The sequence below is a fragment of the Linepithema humile genome, chromosome 2, assembly GCF_040581485.1.
Source record: "Linepithema humile isolate Giens D197 chromosome 2, Lhum_UNIL_v1.0, whole genome shotgun sequence".
Lineage (NCBI taxonomy): Eukaryota > Metazoa > Arthropoda > Insecta > Hymenoptera > Formicidae > Linepithema > Linepithema humile.
Window position 1 is genome coordinate 3,215,593 of NC_090129.1, and position 20,172 is coordinate 3,235,764.

The following is a 20,172-nucleotide window of genomic DNA, read 5'->3' on the forward strand; positions in this document are numbered from 1 at the left end:
ATATAATAAATTAATTATTAAAAGTTTATTCAATTAAACAAATTTACACATAGCCGCATAATGCATATGTATAGAAAACTCGACGAAAAATTGATAGCGCAAAAAGTTTGATACACATTAATGTTCTTCTTGACAAATTTAAGCATTTAAAATAATTAAATTTTTATTCAATATTGAACTATTTACGAACAAATCTTAGTTATATTAACTATATTGATAGTGCATTTATGACATTGGGTATTTTATGGTGCCGCCAATTGTGTACACCGGAAGTGACGCAATAATGATGTGTTTTTGGAGCACGTAGAGAGTATATTTCATCTTCTTTTGTTCCAAGTGTGTGTAAAGTTTCGAAATAGTGTTAAATAGTGACGAATAGTGATGAATAGTGCTAAATAGTGGTGAATAGTGATGAATAGATCATGGAATCTTTTGAGACTTAGTATCCTCGATTACATCGGATCATATTGGTACGTTCAATGCATCAACTTGCTGCATTTGCGCGGAACATTGATGTTACAAATATATAACCTATATTTCACAGATTGCGAATCCATAACTTTACAAAATAGTATTTTATTAAATTTTTTGTGAATTTTTAAATCTTTTTGCAGAGTAAATACTGGCACGAGACAAGCAATTTCTATGACAATAAGGTAAGTAAAACAGAAATTCTTTTTTTATTATTATTATATATAATCGGATAACCACAAATATTTGCGGATTTTGAAGGTAAAATTGAATTGTTCGTGATAAATGAATAAAAGTGTTTTATTCAGTACAGTCTTTTTTCAACGAGATACAAGTTTATAAATGCCACTCCGGCAGAACTGCTGATCTCGAAGTGAAATGAAGAAGCAATTGTGCTTACGTATATTTCGTTGAAATGATGACATTGAAAAACCGCATGACTTTATTTGGTTATCTGATATATTATTTATTAATATCATATATCGTATATATTTTTTATCTTATTTTTCTATTATTTATTATATATATTTTATAATCCATGTGTCAAATATCGTCAAATTTAAGAATCTTAAATTCAGATTAGCTTCGATACAATTTCTTTCTGATCTGAAATAATCATAATGAAGGTATTGATATATTTTTTACTTCGTTATACTGCTATACAGCATAATTATTTATGCTCAAAAAAATAAATAATGCATAATTATTATAAGTGAATTATAAGTATTTCTGATTAACAATAGACATCGACTAATATTTCAGCAGTTTACATTAATACATTTTTCTTTGTGTTTTAATTAACGCTATTGTTCACGTTAATTGAACTGAAATATCGAAATAAAGTATATATAAATATATACTCAATAATCTTATACTTTATCGAGTATAAAGACTTTTTGAGTCTTCTTTTAGTATTGTTGTTGCGTATAATTATTGTTCTTATTAGATTATTATAATTAAAAATTAATATCCCAATCAGAGAAGTCGTTCAATACTGGCTCACGATCCTGAGAATATGTGTCAAAATTTTTTATGTCATAATGGCTTCTTATCTAAACAAGAAAGTAAAAATAAAATATAGCTTTTTTATATTAAAATGTAAAATCTTGAAATTTCTTATATTATTAACATCTTATATGTTAATACAATAAATGTTAAAGATAAATTTCCAAACAAAACTTTTAGATTTTACAGTTTAAAAACTTGGGTTTAGCACTGCTATTTTATTGATTTTTATTTTCTCTGAGATAATTTATATAAAAAATGATTTTCTTCTGCAATGAAATATTTGTTGAATCTTATATTTTATTTGTTTTATTAAATCTAAAATAATTTCACTCACCGATGGGTGTAAAGGAGCGATCATTGTCTGATTTTGTAGTGACTTCCAATCAAAATTATGAAACCATCTAAATTAATAATTAACAAATTAATAATATTTTTTACAATCAAATAATTTGATATAATTACCCATAAATAGCAATAGAGACAAAGAACAGTAACTGTTAATAAAAACGTACATTCGGATAAATTAAATAAAATCATGATTCTATATAATTAAACAAGTTTTGAATTTTTAATAAATTTTTTAAATATAATTTGCAAGAAAATTTATGCAATACTTACTTATGATTTCGCACATCCATTGCGCCATTTCGCAAGTAACCGAGTCTTTTTGTCGGGTTAAACTGAAGTAGACGCCGCATAAGATTTTTTGCGCTGTTTTTGACTGTACTCGGTATAGGCACGTCATCGAAGCCTCTTAGAATTTTTTCACATACTTCTATGTCGTTTCTGTCCTGGAAAGGTGTTCGGGCGAGAAGTAGTTCATATATTAAGATTCCCAGGGCCCAATAATCCACGGCTCTTTAGATTCAAAAACAAAGAAATGTTGTTTGAAATCGGAATAATTCTTTTTATAAATATTATTTGGAATATCTGATAAAAAGAAATTGTAAAGTTCAACGGTACCTGTTGTAACCTTTAACTTGAATAATCTCCGGCGCTAAATATTCGGGCGTCCCTACGAAAGTCTTTGTCTTGTAAGCACCTATCATTTTACTAGAGCCAAGATCGGTCTGTAGCAAAAATTAGAATAGAATCCACCATTACATTTTAATTATAACGTAGATTATTTAATTACAATATGTAGAATGTTAAGATTTTACAATTTCTTAATTTTTTTAATTAATCTGTTTGAAAAGATAATTTTCGGTGAAAAATATTTATGTTGACTGATTTTGCTAAGTCTAACAGTTATTAAAACGTACGATTTTAATATAACCGTTATTGGCAATCATGATATTCTCTGGTTTCAAATCCCTGTAAACAATACCGAGCGTGTGAAGATAATCGAGCGCTTCCAGAATGCAAGCAACGATAAATTGGGCAGTCGGATTATTGAATCGACCTGTTCTGTGTAAAACTGTTCGTAGATCACCGCCAAGGCATGCTTCCATCAGGAAGTAAAGATATTTGTTGTCTTTGAATGTCCTGTGTAATCTATATTAATTACAAATATAATAGTTTCTAGATATTCCAAGAATCAACAATGAAATAATTTATAATATCTATAATATTATAAATTAATATATTAGCAAATGCAAAAGATTCGTAAATAAATAATTTTACTAACTTGCAAATGAAAGGAGAGTTGCACAATCTCAGGTTCTGCTTTTCGTTGTAGATTAATTTCTGGTATCCTTTCTGCGTGATCATCTTCTTGCGCACTTTTTTTCTGGCGAAGCTAATGTTTGGCATTGATCTCACGATTACCAATTCTACTCTACCGTAACCACCGGCGCCTATAGTTCCAATAACTTCCAAGTCTGAAAGGGCTAAATCGCGAAACTTGTAATCCCAGATATCCGCGGTGATTGTTGAATGCTGGTAGACTTGCCAATCCTTATTGCGGATCGATTCTATCCCGCCGAGATAGTTCAGGAAGGATCTGAGTTAGTTGAACAAAATACAAATACACTTGACTAAAATTATTTTTTACTTTTTATCTACATAATTTTAGTTTAAGTTCTAAAAGATAATAAAAAGAATTTTAATATAATTTTTTATTCAATTTTATCATTCTTAATGTAGTATTTAATTTTATCATTCTTATCTTATGTTTTCTAGATAAATTTCATCAATGTTTGTGATCGATTAAATTTCAAAAAAATAAATTTAATTTATTATTTTTTGTTCTATATTTAATAGTAAAATAAACAACGAAAGAAAGGTTATAAAAACTAAGTGTAAATATCGGGATGCAAAAATGTCATATAGTATCAAATTACGAAATGTTTCTGTTCAATTTTGAGCTTTCTTTAGTCTAATGTGATGTAATCAAAAAAAGGAAAAGAATTTGAGATGAATTAAATTAATAAAATTTATATATAATAATTATAATATAAATGGATAAATTAGGGCAAAGTGCGGCGGATTTATCGTAATTGTGATCACGCACAAAACGTATGCGTATGTGCGACAGTTAATAGTAAAAAAATTTTAAAAGACAAAGTAGCGGAATATGAAACAAATTTTAATTTTTACTAAATGAATTGATTAAGATTGTTAAAATGTGACATACTCCCTATCGATTGTGAAGCATTCGGTTCCAGGCGGTAGAGCAATAGCACTAGCTTGTCGTTTAGTATCGCCGTTATCGTACAGCGCTTTCTCACCAAAATAATCGCCCTTTTCAAGTACTGTCAATTCCTCTTCTATTCCGTATGGGTTGAGTTTCGTGATTCTGACGCTACCGCCATGTATTATGAAAAATTTATCTCCTGGATCTCCTTCGCGTATGATGTATGAATGAGAGCAATAAAATTCCTGACGTAATAATATTTACATTGACCTTTTTAAGTAGTTTGCCATAACGTTTTTCAGATTTCTTTTACAATATTTAATATTTTTGTAATATTATTCGAACTATTTTTCTATTAAGTAAAAAATTGAGTAACATTTTTTAAATTTAAATTTAATTTTAAATTTTTTTAGAAAAATCAGGGTCTATACAAAAATGTAAATTAAAAGAACAATAATTACGCACGATTATGTATGTAGTGTTTTACGTACAACAGTTATCAAATCGGACATTTTTAGAAGAACTTCCTCGGGAAATGTTTGTAACACAGAAAGACGACGGAGAACTTGTATATTATACTGCGTAGATTCTTCATCAGTTCTCTGCATTATTGCTTGAAAAACCTTGCGATCTAGGACCCAAATTTGCCCATCTGTTTGCGCTAAATTAAGTATTTTCCAAATTAAAAAACGCGAAAAATGCAGTACGCATTCTATTAATATAAATATCTTTAGCTTTGAGAAAAATGCGCGTATAGATGATTGAAAAAATAAATAGTTAATATTAGTTTTTCTTTTCGATACCATCAATCGAGGATGATCTTTTCGTGTTGTATAACAATGCCAATTCTCCAAAAGCGACGCCAGGTCCGAAACTGCCATAAGATACGTTATTCACATTAATCTCAAAGATTCCACTTGCCGACACGTACAAGTGAGACCCTGTTACAAAATATCGCAGAAAATAAAGTGTGTATTCTTAAAATGCATTAATATGCATTAATTATGCCAGTTGTGATTTTTTCTATTTATTTCACGAGATTTCGTTTGTTTTAACTGATTCCAACATTTAGAAACTGGCAAATAGAAAGACTCTTGAAATTAAAAGAATTTTTTATTAGTCGTAACTCACCTGTTTCACCTTGGGAGATAAGTCGTGTTTGCCCTTTAATTTTTTTCGGATACATAGCCGAAATAAGTTCCTCGAGACGAGATTCATCGAGATCTCCCAGAAATTTGTTGTCTCGAATAGCAGTTTTAATTAGTTTTCGCGTTCTATAAAGTATGCCGCAAAATTTTAATTGGAAACTTTACACTTGTAGTGATTGAATTTATTTTGAATTTGAGAAAGAGAGAGAGAATTCCGTTCAATTAAACTCTTATTCTTATAATTTATATCTTAAAATTCTTATAATTTGAAAGAAAAAAAATCCTGCAAATAAATTTAATTTTTTGAACTTTGAAATTTATTTTTTAGAATTTTGAAAAAATAAAAACTTATGTTGATGTCAAAAATTTAGGAAAATTAATTAGAATTTATTTTTTGAGTTTTAGATTTTTATAAATGTTTAGAAAAGCATTAAATTTTGCAATTATATATGAAATCGCGCCAAGATTATTATAAGTTTTACGTAATAGATTCTGTACTCTGTATTCTTGTCGAAGTGCGGGATTTCGGTTACTGACACGTCGATCTCACCCATAACACCACGCTTACGTTGATGGGTCAAAAGCCGATAAAACTCGTTTTCTTTTTGGATATCGTAACTTTTATCATTTCGAATTAGATTAACACTGCCACTGCCATTGCCAAAGATCTTTCGCAAACAGAGTGCATGCATTTTATCTTATTATACATTCGTCTGCAATCAATTATTACATCATTATGTTTTTGCCGAGACCTATATTTATTTAAAAATATCTCTTTACGCTGATATTTTTAAAATTATTTTTGTGATTCATTTTTTTATCATATTACGTAACTTTCCTGTTATATTGCTTAACAGTTGATGCAATTTTGGCATTTTTTATTGCAAAGAAATATTTTTCTTTTTATAGAAAAATTTTAGCACATTTTATAATACAAAAATATAATTTAAACTAAACACAATTTGAATAAATTAAGTTTGAAAGGAGAGAAAATCATTATACATGTTAAATAACGAGTGATGATTCACCTTACAATAACAAAAATTGTGAACAAAGTATTTGTCTGGATTAAAATCTATTTTTTTGTTAAAATTCGCGAACTTACCTGGTCAAATAGAATAATTCAATAAGAATTTTCTGCGTTGCGTTACATTGGATAACAGCGAACGACTGACTGGTCGATTCAATTGCAGAATTTATGACAGATCTTATCTGCGATGGATAGCGAACGTTAGTTGCCACAGCGATTTATAAAGGCTAGTGCAATTTTTATTATTGTTGACAAAATCATCAGTTTGATAAGGTCGATAATATTGCAAAGTGATTAAATCCGGAAAGTGATCTTTGTGCAGATGATATGACGTGTTGTTATACATATATTTATATGCGGGGGATTAGTGTTTTATAGTAACAATAGTGTGCGTCAGCAATACAAATCTATAAATCCGCGATAACATTTAATTGCGTTTGTTGAAAATGCTGAAATAAATGAAAAAAAGTATGAAAGGAGTGAAAATTATTATACGTGTTAATTGAAACAGTGTTTTATAGTAATAATGTTCCCTCTTTTTCTCTCTCTTTCTCTCTATTTAAATAATGTTATATATTTTTATTTCAAAGAAAACTGAGTTGTTTACGAACATTAAAAAATATTAGGAATTAAGAATAGGAGAAAATTTAATGCTCGGTGCATTAGTAATTAATTATAATTAGTTATAAAATTATTTATTTGCAAACGTATATAACATATTGTTATATATTAGAATATATAACAATATATTGTTATATATTGTAATACATACACCTTAAAACTATATTCTGATTCGTACGATCAAACCGGTCTAATAAAATGCCTCACTTACAACTTAAGGTTCTCGTTCTGGTCAGAAAAAATATTATACAAGATACAATATTAATATCGTACAATTAACATTTTTTTAAAAATACAAAATAGAGTACAGAATACGTATATGCATCTTTCGTCGAGATACACCGGAATCTCAGTGATTGCTTATGAAGAAGTAATTTCTTATATCAGCGAATTATTTTCTATATTCGAGTGATTCGCCTGTTAAAAGTTAAAGAATCTTAATCGATTATGTGAGTAAGTTAAAAACATTGTTAATTAATGTTGCGAGGAGCTTCAAATAATTTTAGGCTTTATATAAAAATTTTGTAATGAAATAATTTGCCAACTAGCTGACAAAAGTGTAGCAAATTATTATTAGCAAATTCGTTCAACTGATATTTGATGACAGTTTAGTAAAAGAACATCTTTCACAATGATTGCAAGAAACGTATTTCTTTTATAACAATAGCATAAAGATCGTGTTCAAAATGTTATCTTTATATCTATTATTCAACTCCGTCGTAGAGATAATTTAGAGATAATTTAGCTTCAGAATTCGATGTCCCAACCGGAAAATTCGTCTGGTGGAATATCGCGGTCCGGTGGGTATCTTTCAAAGTATCGTGTGTCGAGTTGATGACGTACCTAAAAGCATACGAATAAATTGAATTTCTATACATAATATTTTTCCGTAAAATATAGAACGGAATATTGCTTGATTAGCTGTGAAAGTTTATTAGATTATAGCATAATATTGATAAACGTACCGTAGGTACAATGGGAGCCGGTAAAGCTAATCTTTGAAGTGCTTGCCAGTTGAATCCGGAAAACCATCTGTTCACAAAATAGAAATAGGAATTATATTTGTTATTCTACATTATTATAACACGTGCCGCTCTTTCTCTGTATTATACATATATACATGAAACATTCAAAATTTTACAAGTTTCATAAAAACGTTAGTTTAAAATATTTATTAATATATAAAATATTTGAAGAAATTAGATCAATTTTGTTAAACGAATTTCTATTCAAAAAATTTCTTTTTAATTTGCATTGTTGTTTCTTTCCTTTGGAATTTTTTCAACACTTACTTGTGATCGCGAATGTCCTGTATCCCGTTTCGCTGATAGCCCAGTCGTTCCGAGGGACTCAAACGGAGTAGTTTTTTAATGAGATTACTGGCGTTTTTATTGACGATGTTCGATACACCGACCATATCGATGCCCTTCAGGATCTTGTTGTAAGTCGTCAAGTGATCGGATCCGCGGAAAGGTGGCTTACCGATGAGAAGCTCGTGCGTTAAAATGCCGAGGGCCCAATAATCCACCGCCCTGACAAAATTACGAAATAAAAATAAAAACATATAAAAAAACTTGCAGAGTAATAATTAAATGATAGATGTAAAAAGATTCAAATTTCTTACCTATCGTGTCCTTTATTCAAAATAATTTCTGGTGCGACATACTCGGGTGTGCCGGCAAAAGTCCATGTTTTGGCTGGACCAATTTTTTTACTAAAACCAAAATCCACCTAAAAAGAAAAATTATATGTTTATAAAATTTATCATGAGCCATGATAGTGATTCAAATAATTTAGTATAATTTTTTTTGAGCGATTTTAACGAATAACTCCCACCAGTTTCAAATAGCCGCGCGTGTCGAGCATAAGATTCTCCGGTTTGAGATCTCGGTACACGATATTTAACGAGTGAAGATGATCAAGGGCTTCTACTACACAGCCGACCATGAATCGTGCGGTGGTGTCGTCAAAGTAGCGTCTTTTTTGTAGAGTCGTCCATACGTCTCCACCGAGGCATACTTCCATTAGGAAATAGACATACTTGCTGTCCTTGTATGTCTGGTAAAGCCTAGAAATATAAAATTATAATTTTGTTTCAACTGTAATATTTTACGATTTATTTAAAAATTTTCCTAGTTTTTATGAAATTTATCGGGAAAATGCTTCGTGTCAATTTACTTTTTTTCTATTATTTTTATGTAATCGTAAGAATATGTTAAATTGTGAAAGATGTGAAAAAAACTATTTATTATATTATTTTAACAATAAGCGTATCAATCTTTCAGGAAGCAATCGCAAGATTATATTTTTTGAGTTTATTATATATAATATTTGAATACTACATCTTAAAATTCTAACACTGAATCTTGTTAGACATCTTTACTTACTTGCATATAAATGGCGAGTCGCAGGCTTGCATAATGTATTTTTCGTTCAACACGTGTTCTTGCTGTTGCTGGTCAACCATAACCTTCTTCTTAAGTTTCTTCAAAGCAAAGCTCTTATTTGGATCAGATTTCAGAGTGACCAATTCGACACGACCGAATCCACCCACTCCTAACGTTCCCCTTGTTTCGAGATCGGCCAAAGTCAACTTTGCGTACTCATTCGTCCACTTCTTCGGAGTCAATGAACGCTTTTGTTTTTCGTACTCCGCCAACCAGTCCTTGTTGCGGATTTCGTCGAGACTCCCCAGATAGTTCAGGAAAGACCTGATAATTTCTTTAATTATTATAATATTTCGAAGTAATCAACACAAAAATTCCTAAAACCCATCGTTATTTGATAATTAAATTTTTTGGTGTGAACAAACGAATATTTGTACCAACACCGCGATCTTAAATTTTCAAGCATACCGTATAAATATATGATAAAATTGTATCATGTTGTCCATCTTCACGTAAAACACTCATAATATTTAATACAAATTACAAACGATTTTCTCTATTATTTTAGGAATATTAAATATATTGGAGAATCACGTTCTCGAGATTCAACTGGAAAGCACTTTGAGAGTTTGTTTCGATCGCACAGGTATAGAAAAAACACGCTCACGCTAGAAACATGTGTGTTTTTAACTTTTCACATTCTGTAACTGTAACTCACGTTCTGTCTAACGTCAAGCATTCGACGCCAGGCGCAAGCGCAATTGCATTGGCACGTCGTTCTCCTCCGTCGTCGTAGAGGGCCAATTCGCCAAAATAATCTCCCTTGCCGAGGACTACTAGCTCCTCTTCGCCTCCATACTCGGTATCCTTGGTAATCCGCACGTTGCCGCCGCTTATTATGTAAAATTTCTCGCCCTTTTCGCCCTGCCGCAGTATTTTCGCCTCAGCCGGGAAGAACTCCTGCGCGCAAACATTATTGTGACACTCTTCTATGTCGTATTATGAACTGAGCGGTGACAACATTAGGCAATGTTTTTATTTACTATTCTTATGAGGTCGGATATTTTCGCGAGCACATGATCCTTGGGTTCGGGGAGTTTCTGGAGAACAGAAACGCGTTGGAGGAAGCGAATGTTGCCCTCCAGCTGTTCTTGAGCCGTTTTCATCATTATAGTGAGAAATACAGATCTGTCTAGCACCCATACTTTTCCGCTGTTTTTCACTGAAACCGGGCCATTATTAGTTTAAAAAGTAAAAATTTATTAATAATTTTATGATCTATAAATCTATGTTATGGCAGTGTTTGATAATATTATTAATTACTGATTAATCACTTCATAAGAAATTGAGAAATAGTTTCATATAGAATCTTAAGCGAGATATTTTTTTCAAAATTAATTTATTTTTTATATATTACCGCTGATGGATCGAAGTCTCTTTGTGTTGTATAATAGAGCGATTTCTCCAAACGCGATTCCTGGTCCGAAGCTTCTTTGGAATTTGTTTCCCTCATAAATCTCAAAATCTCCCTCCGCTGATACGTACAAGTGCGAGCCTGTAAACGATACATGTGTGCAAAGTTATAATTATACATATTACAATTTTTTATAACAGTCGTGGAAAGCATTAGTAATAATTTTGATGTTATAACAATGGTATTTATAAAATTTGCATGTGAACACATACCCATGTCACCTTCTCGGATAACCAAAGTATTAGCGATAATTTGTTTCGGATACATAGCGGAGACGAGCGCCTCTACTTGATTCTCTTCAAGATTACCTAGAAATTCGTTTTCCAAAATGGCCCTTTTAATTTGCCTCGCACTCCTACGAATAAAGAAAGCAACAATTAAGTTCTATTTTTTTTTCGGGTTAATTTTGATTATATGTTATTAATTCTAATATTATATTAATATTCTAATCACCTGGCATCCTTTTCGTACATGGGCGTCGGTGCCGAAGGTGGCGTCGGCGTTCTTCCGATAACACCACCTCTTGGATTGTTCATATGTTGCTCGCCACTGTTCGCAGCAGCAGTATTTTCTAATTTAGGTTGTTCTTGATTGTTTTTGTTTACGGAAACATGATTGACATGATTGGCCTCAGACGGCGATGGCGGTGTTACGGGCTCTACGGGCGACGTACGCTGCGAGTACGATGACGGACCGACGCCATTTATAGTTACGGAGGGCAAAGTATCGGAAAACGGACGTATCTAATTGAAACGATAGGAGACAATGATTAAAAACTGTCTTATCCTTTTGTGAAAGAGAAATTTTTTAATTTTGAATGAAAGATTTTTTAAATATGAAGTTGTAGGCTCGTTTAATGATGAACGATTCATTAATAGATCGATTAATAGATCGATAATAGGACTTACAACGCCATGTGGCAAATCTAGTTCACCGTATTGCTTGTACCTGGCAATTCCCTGCCTCGCGTTCCCATTCTGAAAATATTCGGACGACTTAATCTTTGTTCGAACGGGAGTAATCGAGAAATTAAAACTTACCTCGCTCGAAGTGGTAATGTTGCTAGATTCCTCGTGGTTTGGCAGAGAGGTGAGATTGATGCTACCCCTCTGCCCGAGGATGGCTCTCGGGAAGCACGAGAACTTCATATTATCTTCTTCCAACGCATGTCCAAAACAAATTCTTTTGACGCCTGAAAAGAAAATTCTTTCAGTATTTATTTTAAGTAGCAGCACGAAAGCTTGAATTATTGTATTAAAAAGGAAATATATATATTTATATATTTTAAATTAAAATAAGAAACCGTATGCAGGAAAAACAAGCAGGATAGAAATTAATTTCTTTTTATACAAAAACTCTAATGAAATATATCATGCGTAGCAAAAGCTGAAAAGTTGAGCGACATTTTAATATATTAATATAATCGTGTCGTAGAATGATAATTGCAAAAGATAATTTCTATAGAAGAATTTTCCTATTTATTTGTCAAAATTTAAAGCCTTTCTCACATAATCATTTTTACATCAAATAATTAATTTAATCAATTAATGAAATTAAATAAAGGATGAAACAATTAATTCAATTTCTGATCTGAGGTATGCATAATTTTATTCGTCAAAAATCCCAACTATATCTTGTTAATAACGGTCTCTCGCTTCTTTCTAAACAATTTAATTAGGCAAATGATCATAATTGAGTGTCGCGCTAGAATAGTCGCTCGATTATCACTCACTCACTCACGTCACGTTTTCTTTTCCATAGCGTTCACTTAACAGGTAATTGTTCTTCGATATCGTTTAACGCGGAGGTCACTCATGATCAGCATTCAATGCCTTTGTTGAATGCTTCGGTTCTCTCGGGTTACGTTACTCTCATTGTACAGCTATTACATTTTTTGTGACACACAGTTTTCATACGACTATGCGGTCTCTGCGCGAGTCGATTGCTTCCAGCACCAGTCACATGCTTATGCTAATGGTGTTTGGTGCACGTGATATATTGTACCTTGACGTCACAATACATTAGCACATATTCATGATGAGAATATTCTCGACTTCACCCAGCCTGATCATCCTTTCTTCTTTGTTAAGCTTTTCGCGACTATGACACTTTTTTCTGGAGGAAAAAAAAAACACTACACGAGCTCACGGTGACCTACAAATCTATTTTATGTATAAAAATTTACTAAGAAAAAAAATTTTCAACCATTTCTTGTGACAGATTTGGCTTCTGTTTCCAAACCAGCTTAAATTAATTTTAATTACAAATTTTCTTTAAATAAAACTAATGCATCTAAAAAATTTAGATTGACAAATAGATGCAATTAATAACATAAACTTTTACAACTTATAAATTATTAATACAATTTAAGCTATTAATCCCTGGATTGTTCGAAATATTGTATAAAGTTAAATAGTTTATCTTGTATATAAAAACAGTTATAAAAATTGCCAGGTTGCAAGCACAATCTTGGTTTTTTTTTATCATTTTTGAAGAGTTAAAGCATAATTGTATCAATAAAGCTTCTTCAGAAAAGAACGGTGACAAGGTCCGTACATATCTTGCGCGACGTTTTGATAATCCAGGCTACACATCGCGCCATCACTTTGCTGTTGATTTTGTCGCGATTGTGATTCAGCGGTTTACAGCCGCTTTTATTGGAATCATTCGTAAGATGCGCGTGATATTGTATTTATTCTCTTCTAATCTTCTCTCGAGCATTGTTTAACGAGAATCGCAAGAGTCGCTGTGTTTATCACTAATATGCAAACAGCGTAGGAATCTCGAGGTGACATTTTTTAGTACGATGATAATTTTAGTACGCCCATTATCCGCGATGTTTTAAAAGTTTTATATCGGTTATTGTTAGTTTTTGCGATATCACCGTAGAATGACTTTTCTTCTATCAACACTGGATTAAACTATCTTTCTGAGATTCTTAGAATTTTCACATTCTTCTTAAATCTTCGCAAATATTCTTTTAACTAAAAGATAAAGCCGACTCGAGATTAATTTAGAAAAAAACTGTGTTATTGATTTTTTGTACTTGTGAAATTTTTTTGCTAAAATTTTTAAACATGTTAAAGAAAAATGGATTAAATTGTCGAGAAGAAATATGATTCTGTTTGCCACATCAAGTTTGCTTTATTTAATTATCAAAACATGTGCAATTCTTGCTTATCATAAAATTTTGCGACAATTCATTAAACAAAATATTAATAACATCGTTATTAAAATATCATCACAGTTTTTAAATAAAATACGATTATACGAGTAAATAAAGAAAATACAAAATACAAAATTAGTGATAGGTACAATTTTAACGCAAAGCATTGCACAAATTCTATAATGATGCATGGCCTCGTTACGAGACGCAAGGTCGACTCGTATCGGATTGTATGTACTATATCAGGAGCATGATAACGATATTTGATTAAACATACGGTAGAGACGATTGTCCAAACGTTAATTATAGCGCGCCTTGACGTGCATGATAAACTTTGCGGTTAGTTGATTAATTAAGTGACTTTTCTACCAGAGAGTTCTTTTGTTAAAGTTTTTTATCGTTTTTCCCGCTCTACGTATGTGATTAGGAAATTGTATCAAATATGGTTGCGTCGTTGCGAAGTAATTGAATTTATACTCGCGTGAGATCCCACTGCGTAACGAATTATGAAAATTATATAACCATAATTAACAAGGCGATACCATCGCTGTTCATTATTTGCGCGGGCAGATCGCTCGTTTTTCCATCGCCTTCGAAAATAAACGATAAGAAAGCTTTACCCGCTTCCGGTATCGCGTAATGTGCGAATTAATTGGGCGACTTTTACATAACAACAAACGTGAAAGCAACTGAAAGAAGTATATCGTCTCATAACGTAGAAAACTTTTACAGAGAACGATAGTTTTGCTACAGTTTTGCTGATAAGAAAAATTTATAGCGTGATAGTGCAAGTTGTAAAGTATTTAACTGAACAAGTGGTGGCCGTGAAATTTATCTGTTGACAAATTTATGCCAATGTATAAATATATTTATATAAGTAGATAAGTAAGATTAGTTTAAATAATTATTTATTGTTTATGATATTATAAATAAATATAGCGTTTAATTTTTTCTATACATAAAAATTTCCAAAACAGGAATATCGCCAAAGTTTGATTTTAATTATTTAAATTAAAAAATACTTATATAATATTGATTTTTATTAAAAATAATAATTATTAATAAGATAATTAGTGCTATAATTAGTTTCTTTTATACAAAAGTCGTTCATCAGATTCAATTTTATTTGTTCATTTATTGTTTTTATTTATTCTTTGCGTTTTGTATCACAGTATAATAGATTTATGCTCATACACTATGTTGTGTAAAATTCAATTTTTTATATGCTTTGAAGAGAAAAATATGTACGACGAGGAAAATTGAGAATCGAAACAGTGGTCAGTTGGCAATGACACCGTAACTGCATCGCCATACGCTTTATGCGAAATGACATTTCCTGTTTCTGCAATGGCGAAGGCGCCTCGTTAACGGCACAGTATTAGGATCTTGAGGATAATTGCAGTTCGTGGCTTAATGAGAAACGATGCGCTCGGCGCATCGCACGACACTTTTGTTTCGCTTTTGCTGTTGTTTATGTAAAAATCGCGAGGTCACAAGTTGCGGAAACTCGACGGCAACGGCATAATGATATCGTAATCTGTTGCACAATGCGCACACGGTGTGGATTTCCAGACGGAAAATGCACGGGCGATATGCGAGCGAGCACGCGTGTCATCGCGGTTACGAAAACGCCGATGCCATAACGAGGATAAATAATAGTGATTTTTATGAGCCTCGTTGAATTTCAAAAGAAATACGGCTATTGTGTCTTTTTAAACGATCCAACGTATTGTTTCTGGACGATAACGCATTGTGGGTTTTATAACCGTTAAAAAAATTTTTTTTAACTCCAGCTCGATGCACGATTATTTATTGGCGAATTTCAATTCGATTCGAATTTGTTCTGAATAAAAATGTGACAGATTTTTCTAACTTTTTTCACTATTTTATTATTCTTAATATACATATATTCAATTTGATTTGATTGAATATATTATATTTTGATTGATAACTTAACGTTAAACATAATTCCGTTCATTTGTAATCCTAAAATTTGGTATCCCAAAATTCTTTGTTGCAGATATTTAACGATAAACTTATTTATTAGGAATGCAACTGTACACTGAAAAGTCAAGCTTTCAAAATGTAAATGTCTTTTTATATGCAATGAGAAAAAAAGTCCAAATTCCAACCAGATTCCAAAACTCGTTCCTTTTTTGTACATTCTACAGTTTTGCCTTCTAAAAATTACACAAGGATATCTTCTTGATATCTGTGCGCATAATTACGAGTCTCGTGTTCTGTTACTTCATATGATATTTTTACGCTTTGTAAACATTTTATAACACGATGCGAGAATAATATAGCGGTCTATATATAGTATTAACGCACGGCAATTAACGTACAGAGAGCAAGCAGAAAATACGTGTCGAGCGCTGCCCGATGTTTTATCGATATATTTGCCGAGAGGTCTGCGTGTACATTTTAAGTCGCGGACAATTACGGCAATATTGTTTTTTGTAACATCACTTACGTATAGACGCCTCTTTATTACGCGTTTAATCAACTGTGCCGGCAACCGAGGTTAATTAACTTCATCCACGCATATGTGTATATAGCTATAATTAATCCTCCTAAGAGCTACACACGTGTAAATTACACGCACGTTTGTTTTCCGAAGAATAGCTATCTTTTGTGCCTTCTTTGGCGATTATTCCCGATTCATCGCTCAACAGCTGCTTTTAAGCGGTTCTCTCAACTTCTTTGTGTGCGAGACAAATATCAGCATAATGATAAAAAATTAAAATATAATTTCAATTAGTGATGTAAATATAACAACAAAAGGAAACAGTTATCAAGTAACTTTATAAATTTTTAATAAATATAATGAGATGTGTGATTGTTTTTCTAAATGTAATTGAAATTTTCTTCTGTAATTGATATCACATTCAGTTGTTTTAAGATTATAATAATAGATTTTTTTTTCGAGAAATCTGAGAGAGAATGTTGATCACAATGTATTTTTTTTGCAAGAAAACTTCGGTTATACTATAAAATGATACGATCAAGTTACTTAACAATCTAACATTTATCTCGTCGTGACACTGATGAAACGATGAAGATCTTATCGCCCGACTGTTTTTCCTCTGATTATGCATCACGGAATGCAAGACCGATCTTGAAATTTATCAGTCGCAGACGATATCGAGAACACAAATTGATGTTTCCGCTAGATAACGTCTTGCGCGGAAAAATGAACACATACTAGGAATTAAATACGTTAATCCCTCTTTTGTTGCATTAATAAAACAAACCTGACCGAAAACACACACTTGTCAGCTATCGCTTTTCGGGACTCACCCCTCAGGTTGACGTTCGAAATGTTTCGAGATGTGTCGAAAATCCTGCGCCGAGAGGCGTCCGTGGGACGGAAAGATACCGACCTCGCGGAAGATTATGTTTGCGCGATTCGGAAACGTAAATTCTTCGCTTTTTCCGTCGCGACGACGGTGCTGCACCGTGCGAATTCGCGCATTCGACTGATACCTCAAGTTCGACAAAGACGCAGAAATCTTATCTAGCCGATAACAAGAGCGGCGACGGGCAGTGTCAACAGGCAGGTATACGCGGCGCGCGAGCATCTTATCTAATAAGTCTATTCTCTTTTCATTAATAAAGCCACCTTCGCGCTCTTTGTCGAATTCGGCTCTCCGGCAGTAATCCTCGGGAGAAATATATTTTTCCTGTTGACCAGCAACATTACGATCTGCTTGCTCAATCTTTTATAAAGTGAGTTAAAAATAGAGCGTCAAAAATAACTAAAATTTAAAAAAAATTTGTTATATATAAATTTGCCAGAATTATTGGAAACATTATTTTGTTTTGTTAAACAAAACGTTTATAATTTAAATTGGAACAAAATACTGAATTTTATTAAATAATATGCATATTTAATATTTCTTTTTATTTAGTATTTCTTTTTAAACAATATTATTTTCTAGATGAAAAAATGTCTTGTAAAAATTGCAAATAATATTGACCTATTTTGTTAATATTATTATCATAATATCTTATTTATTAATATTTATTATAATTTAAATTATGATAATGTTATGGAGAAGCTCGAGAATTAGAAACGGTAATTCTGTATGATAATTCTCTCTCACTCTCTCTCTTCTCTTTTACGTATTTTTTTACATTAATAAATGAATATTTATAGGCATTCTTCTACGTTGATTTACGTTGGTTGGTTCCATTACACGCAGAAATTTATCACGCTTTCGAGACTAGAAACTTGAATACGAAATAGTAATTTTCTTTGAATCTCTCTATGTGCTGACGCACAGATTTTACTGACTCAGCAATGTTCTCCGGTTTGCATTCTCGCATTGATAACCGAAAGCCGCACGTGTCGAAATTTTTATTATACCGATAAAGTTGTAATCAGGATACGTGATATCCGATCCGACGGCGTTTCGAATTTTAGACGTGTGCCAGCGACGATTAAAAATAAGTCATCGGCGGCACATTGAAACGAACACCCAAAGTTTATCGATTATTATCGTCTTGTTTGAAGATATTATAGTATTGTCGCTATTCTTACCTTTTAGAGTTATATTCGAGACATATTTATTTTCCAGCAAGTGTTAAAGTCGACGTTCTTATCTATTGATACTCAGAAATCTCAGAAAATGAATTTCTTCGTTTACTAACTCAACAGATGTCTATTTTCTTGCAGTCTTATCAGTGATCTTTTATCATGAATCTGTTGCCTTTATCGTGTCCATTCTACTCATATTTTAGCTTTTTTAACAATTATAACATGTTCTCGAGTGCGGCTTTACTTGCTCTAGTATTATCATTTTTTTCTTGCAACTGAGATTTATCCGCTTGCAAATATTTCAATTATTGTTTGTTTATTTGAGTGACTGCATTTCTTCGCTATCTTCATGATTTGATGGAATGAGATATATATTTTTCTTTTTATCAATGATCGCTGTCCTACTAATATTATTTGACAAAGTGAATAGCTCTCATTTTATTCGGATTTACGTGGTGGAATATTCGCTACTATAATGACACTTAAAATGACACTTTACTTTGTTTTTTACATCTGAAGTCTTGCGACACCAACCAATGAAAATAATTATCATATTTGCTCGCGTTATCTCTTTGATAATACCAGAAATATTTAATTGATTTAATTTCTGCTGCATGTATTGAAATCTTTGGATCACGTCGTTTTACCAAATGTTATAAGTCGAGTTAAAAAGTATTATTAATTAATTAATGTTATTAAAATTATTATGAAATTTGCACATTACAATATTAATATAATAATAAAAACAGACTCTAAAAGTCGCAGTTTATTCCAGTTGTAGTAGTTATAAATTAATTTCTCTAAATTTTAATTTCGAGATTGTTAAATTTCATCGTATTCACTATTGCAACAAAAATTAGTGATATTTTAAAGGTTTGTTATGTATTTTTACGTGTCGAACGCGAAGATAACATGATGTTGACTTAAATGAAACCTCTTACGCCTCCGCGTTTTCGAGATCGCCGCGTGGCAAAAATCTACTGATAACGTACGTGTAGTTAATTTGCCGGAAATCTACTCACCTTGTCAATTTTACGATCCCTCGGTTCCGTTTCGTTCCACGCTGCCGATTATTTTTTCGTTTTGCCGATGTACGATGAAAAGTGAATGTTCCACTCTGAAAAGATCGCACTCTAGAACGTGATTGCGGTTACATTCTTGCAGTTGAATCGCTTCATCTCCACGAATTGCTCTCTCGTTCGTCACTGCGTTTGTTGAGCCGAACAAATTTTCAATAATCACTTGAGTCTAAGTATTCGCGATTCGAATGTCAATGTCACGAGGCTCGAATGTCGAAAGATCAATTAATCGCCAAATTGAAGGCTCACCAATAATTATCATAGTTGTTTCGCAATTGCGAATTATCTTCGACGGAGAGAGAATATATTTTTTTTATTTTCTTGCAAATCGATTCGATGATCGAAAGTTCACGCCGAGTTAATATAGTCTTGATTAATTTACTCGTCACGTCCGTTCGGTGAATGCTACATTCTCGCACGATAATGGACGGTAACTATATCAGTAAAATTTACTTTGCTTAGGTTTTTTTCCTCGATATTGTACTCCGCGAGTGTAAAGGCTTATCGGTCCACGCCACTGGTCCGCCGATCGTTAGACGAGGAGCGCTGATAGGCGAAACTTTAGTGCTATCGGCGGGCCAGCCTCGATGCCACTAACAGAAAAACACTCTCACGTTTTCCGCGGCGGTAGATACGGTCGACGACGTGGGGGTATTGGTAATTATGATCGTTT

General features: G+C 32.2%; 2 protein-coding genes across 6 annotated transcripts; both read right to left on the reverse strand.

Moving 5' to 3' along the window:
* Positions 1-753: 753 nt before the first annotated feature.
* On the reverse strand, positions 754-6,395 carry LOC105673851 (cGMP-dependent protein kinase, isozyme 1). 2 transcript variants are annotated; one of them, XM_012369790.2, is made up of 12 exons: positions 6,308-6,395; positions 5,701-5,915; positions 5,186-5,328; positions 4,858-4,995; positions 4,546-4,715; positions 4,055-4,299; positions 3,107-3,421; positions 2,742-2,973; positions 2,443-2,549; positions 2,098-2,337; positions 1,814-1,880; positions 754-1,523 (listed from the first exon to the last, which is right to left on the reverse strand). In XM_012369790.2, the coding sequence occupies exons 2-12, from the start codon at positions 5,892-5,894 to the stop codon at positions 1,428-1,430; spliced, it is 1,947 nt and encodes a 648-aa protein (XP_012225213.1). In that variant the 5' UTR covers positions 5,895-5,915; positions 6,308-6,395; the 3' UTR covers positions 754-1,427. The 2 variants fall into 2 exon arrangements, with proteins under 2 accessions (XP_012225213.1, XP_012225214.1); XM_012369791.2 differs by lacking the exon at positions 6,308-6,395 and having other exon boundaries at positions 5,753-5,875.
* Positions 6,396-6,911: 516 nt separating this feature from the next.
* On the reverse strand, positions 6,912-20,102 carry LOC136996940 (cGMP-dependent protein kinase 1-like). 4 transcript variants are annotated; one of them, XM_067350409.1, is made up of 14 exons: positions 19,443-20,101; positions 11,755-11,906; positions 11,623-11,691; positions 11,168-11,457; positions 10,927-11,069; positions 10,658-10,795; positions 10,284-10,462; positions 9,959-10,200; positions 9,241-9,564; positions 8,690-8,921; positions 8,478-8,584; positions 8,146-8,385; positions 7,819-7,885; positions 6,912-7,696 (listed from the first exon to the last, which is right to left on the reverse strand). In XM_067350409.1, the coding sequence occupies exons 2-14, from the start codon at positions 11,860-11,862 to the stop codon at positions 7,601-7,603; spliced, it is 2,235 nt and encodes a 744-aa protein (XP_067206510.1). In that variant the 5' UTR covers positions 11,863-11,906; positions 19,443-20,101; the 3' UTR covers positions 6,912-7,600. The 4 variants fall into 4 exon arrangements, with proteins under 4 accessions (XP_067206510.1, XP_067206511.1, XP_067206512.1 ...); XM_067350410.1 differs by lacking the exon at positions 19,443-20,101 and adding an exon at positions 17,181-17,362; XM_067350411.1 differs by lacking the exon at positions 19,443-20,101 and adding an exon at positions 12,455-12,607.
* Positions 20,103-20,172: the final 70 nt, after the last annotated feature.

Coding starts and splice junctions, on each gene's coding strand:
- LOC105673851 (XM_012369790.2), bottom strand. CDS start 5,894: ATGCATGCACTCTGTTTGCGAAAGATCTTTGGCAATGGCAGTGGCAGT. Junction 2,338..2,442: donor CAAGTTAAAGGTTACAACAG/GTACCGTTGAAC, acceptor TTGAATCTAAAG/AGCCGTGGATTATTGGGCCC. Junction 1,524..1,813: donor TCGCTCCTTTACACCCATCG/GTGAGTGAAATT, acceptor TTTCTTGTTTAG/ATAAGAAGCCATTATGACAT.
- LOC136996940 (XM_067350409.1), bottom strand. CDS start 11,862: ATGAAGTTCTCGTGCTTCCCGAGAGCCATCCTCGGGCAGAGGGGTAGC. Junction 8,922..9,240: donor GACTCGCCATTTATATGCAA/GTAAGTAAAGAT, acceptor TTATATTTCTAG/GCTTTACCAGACATACAAGG. Junction 8,386..8,477: donor TTGAATAAAGGACACGATAG/GTAAGAAATTTG, acceptor TAATTTTGTCAG/GGCGGTGGATTATTGGGCCC.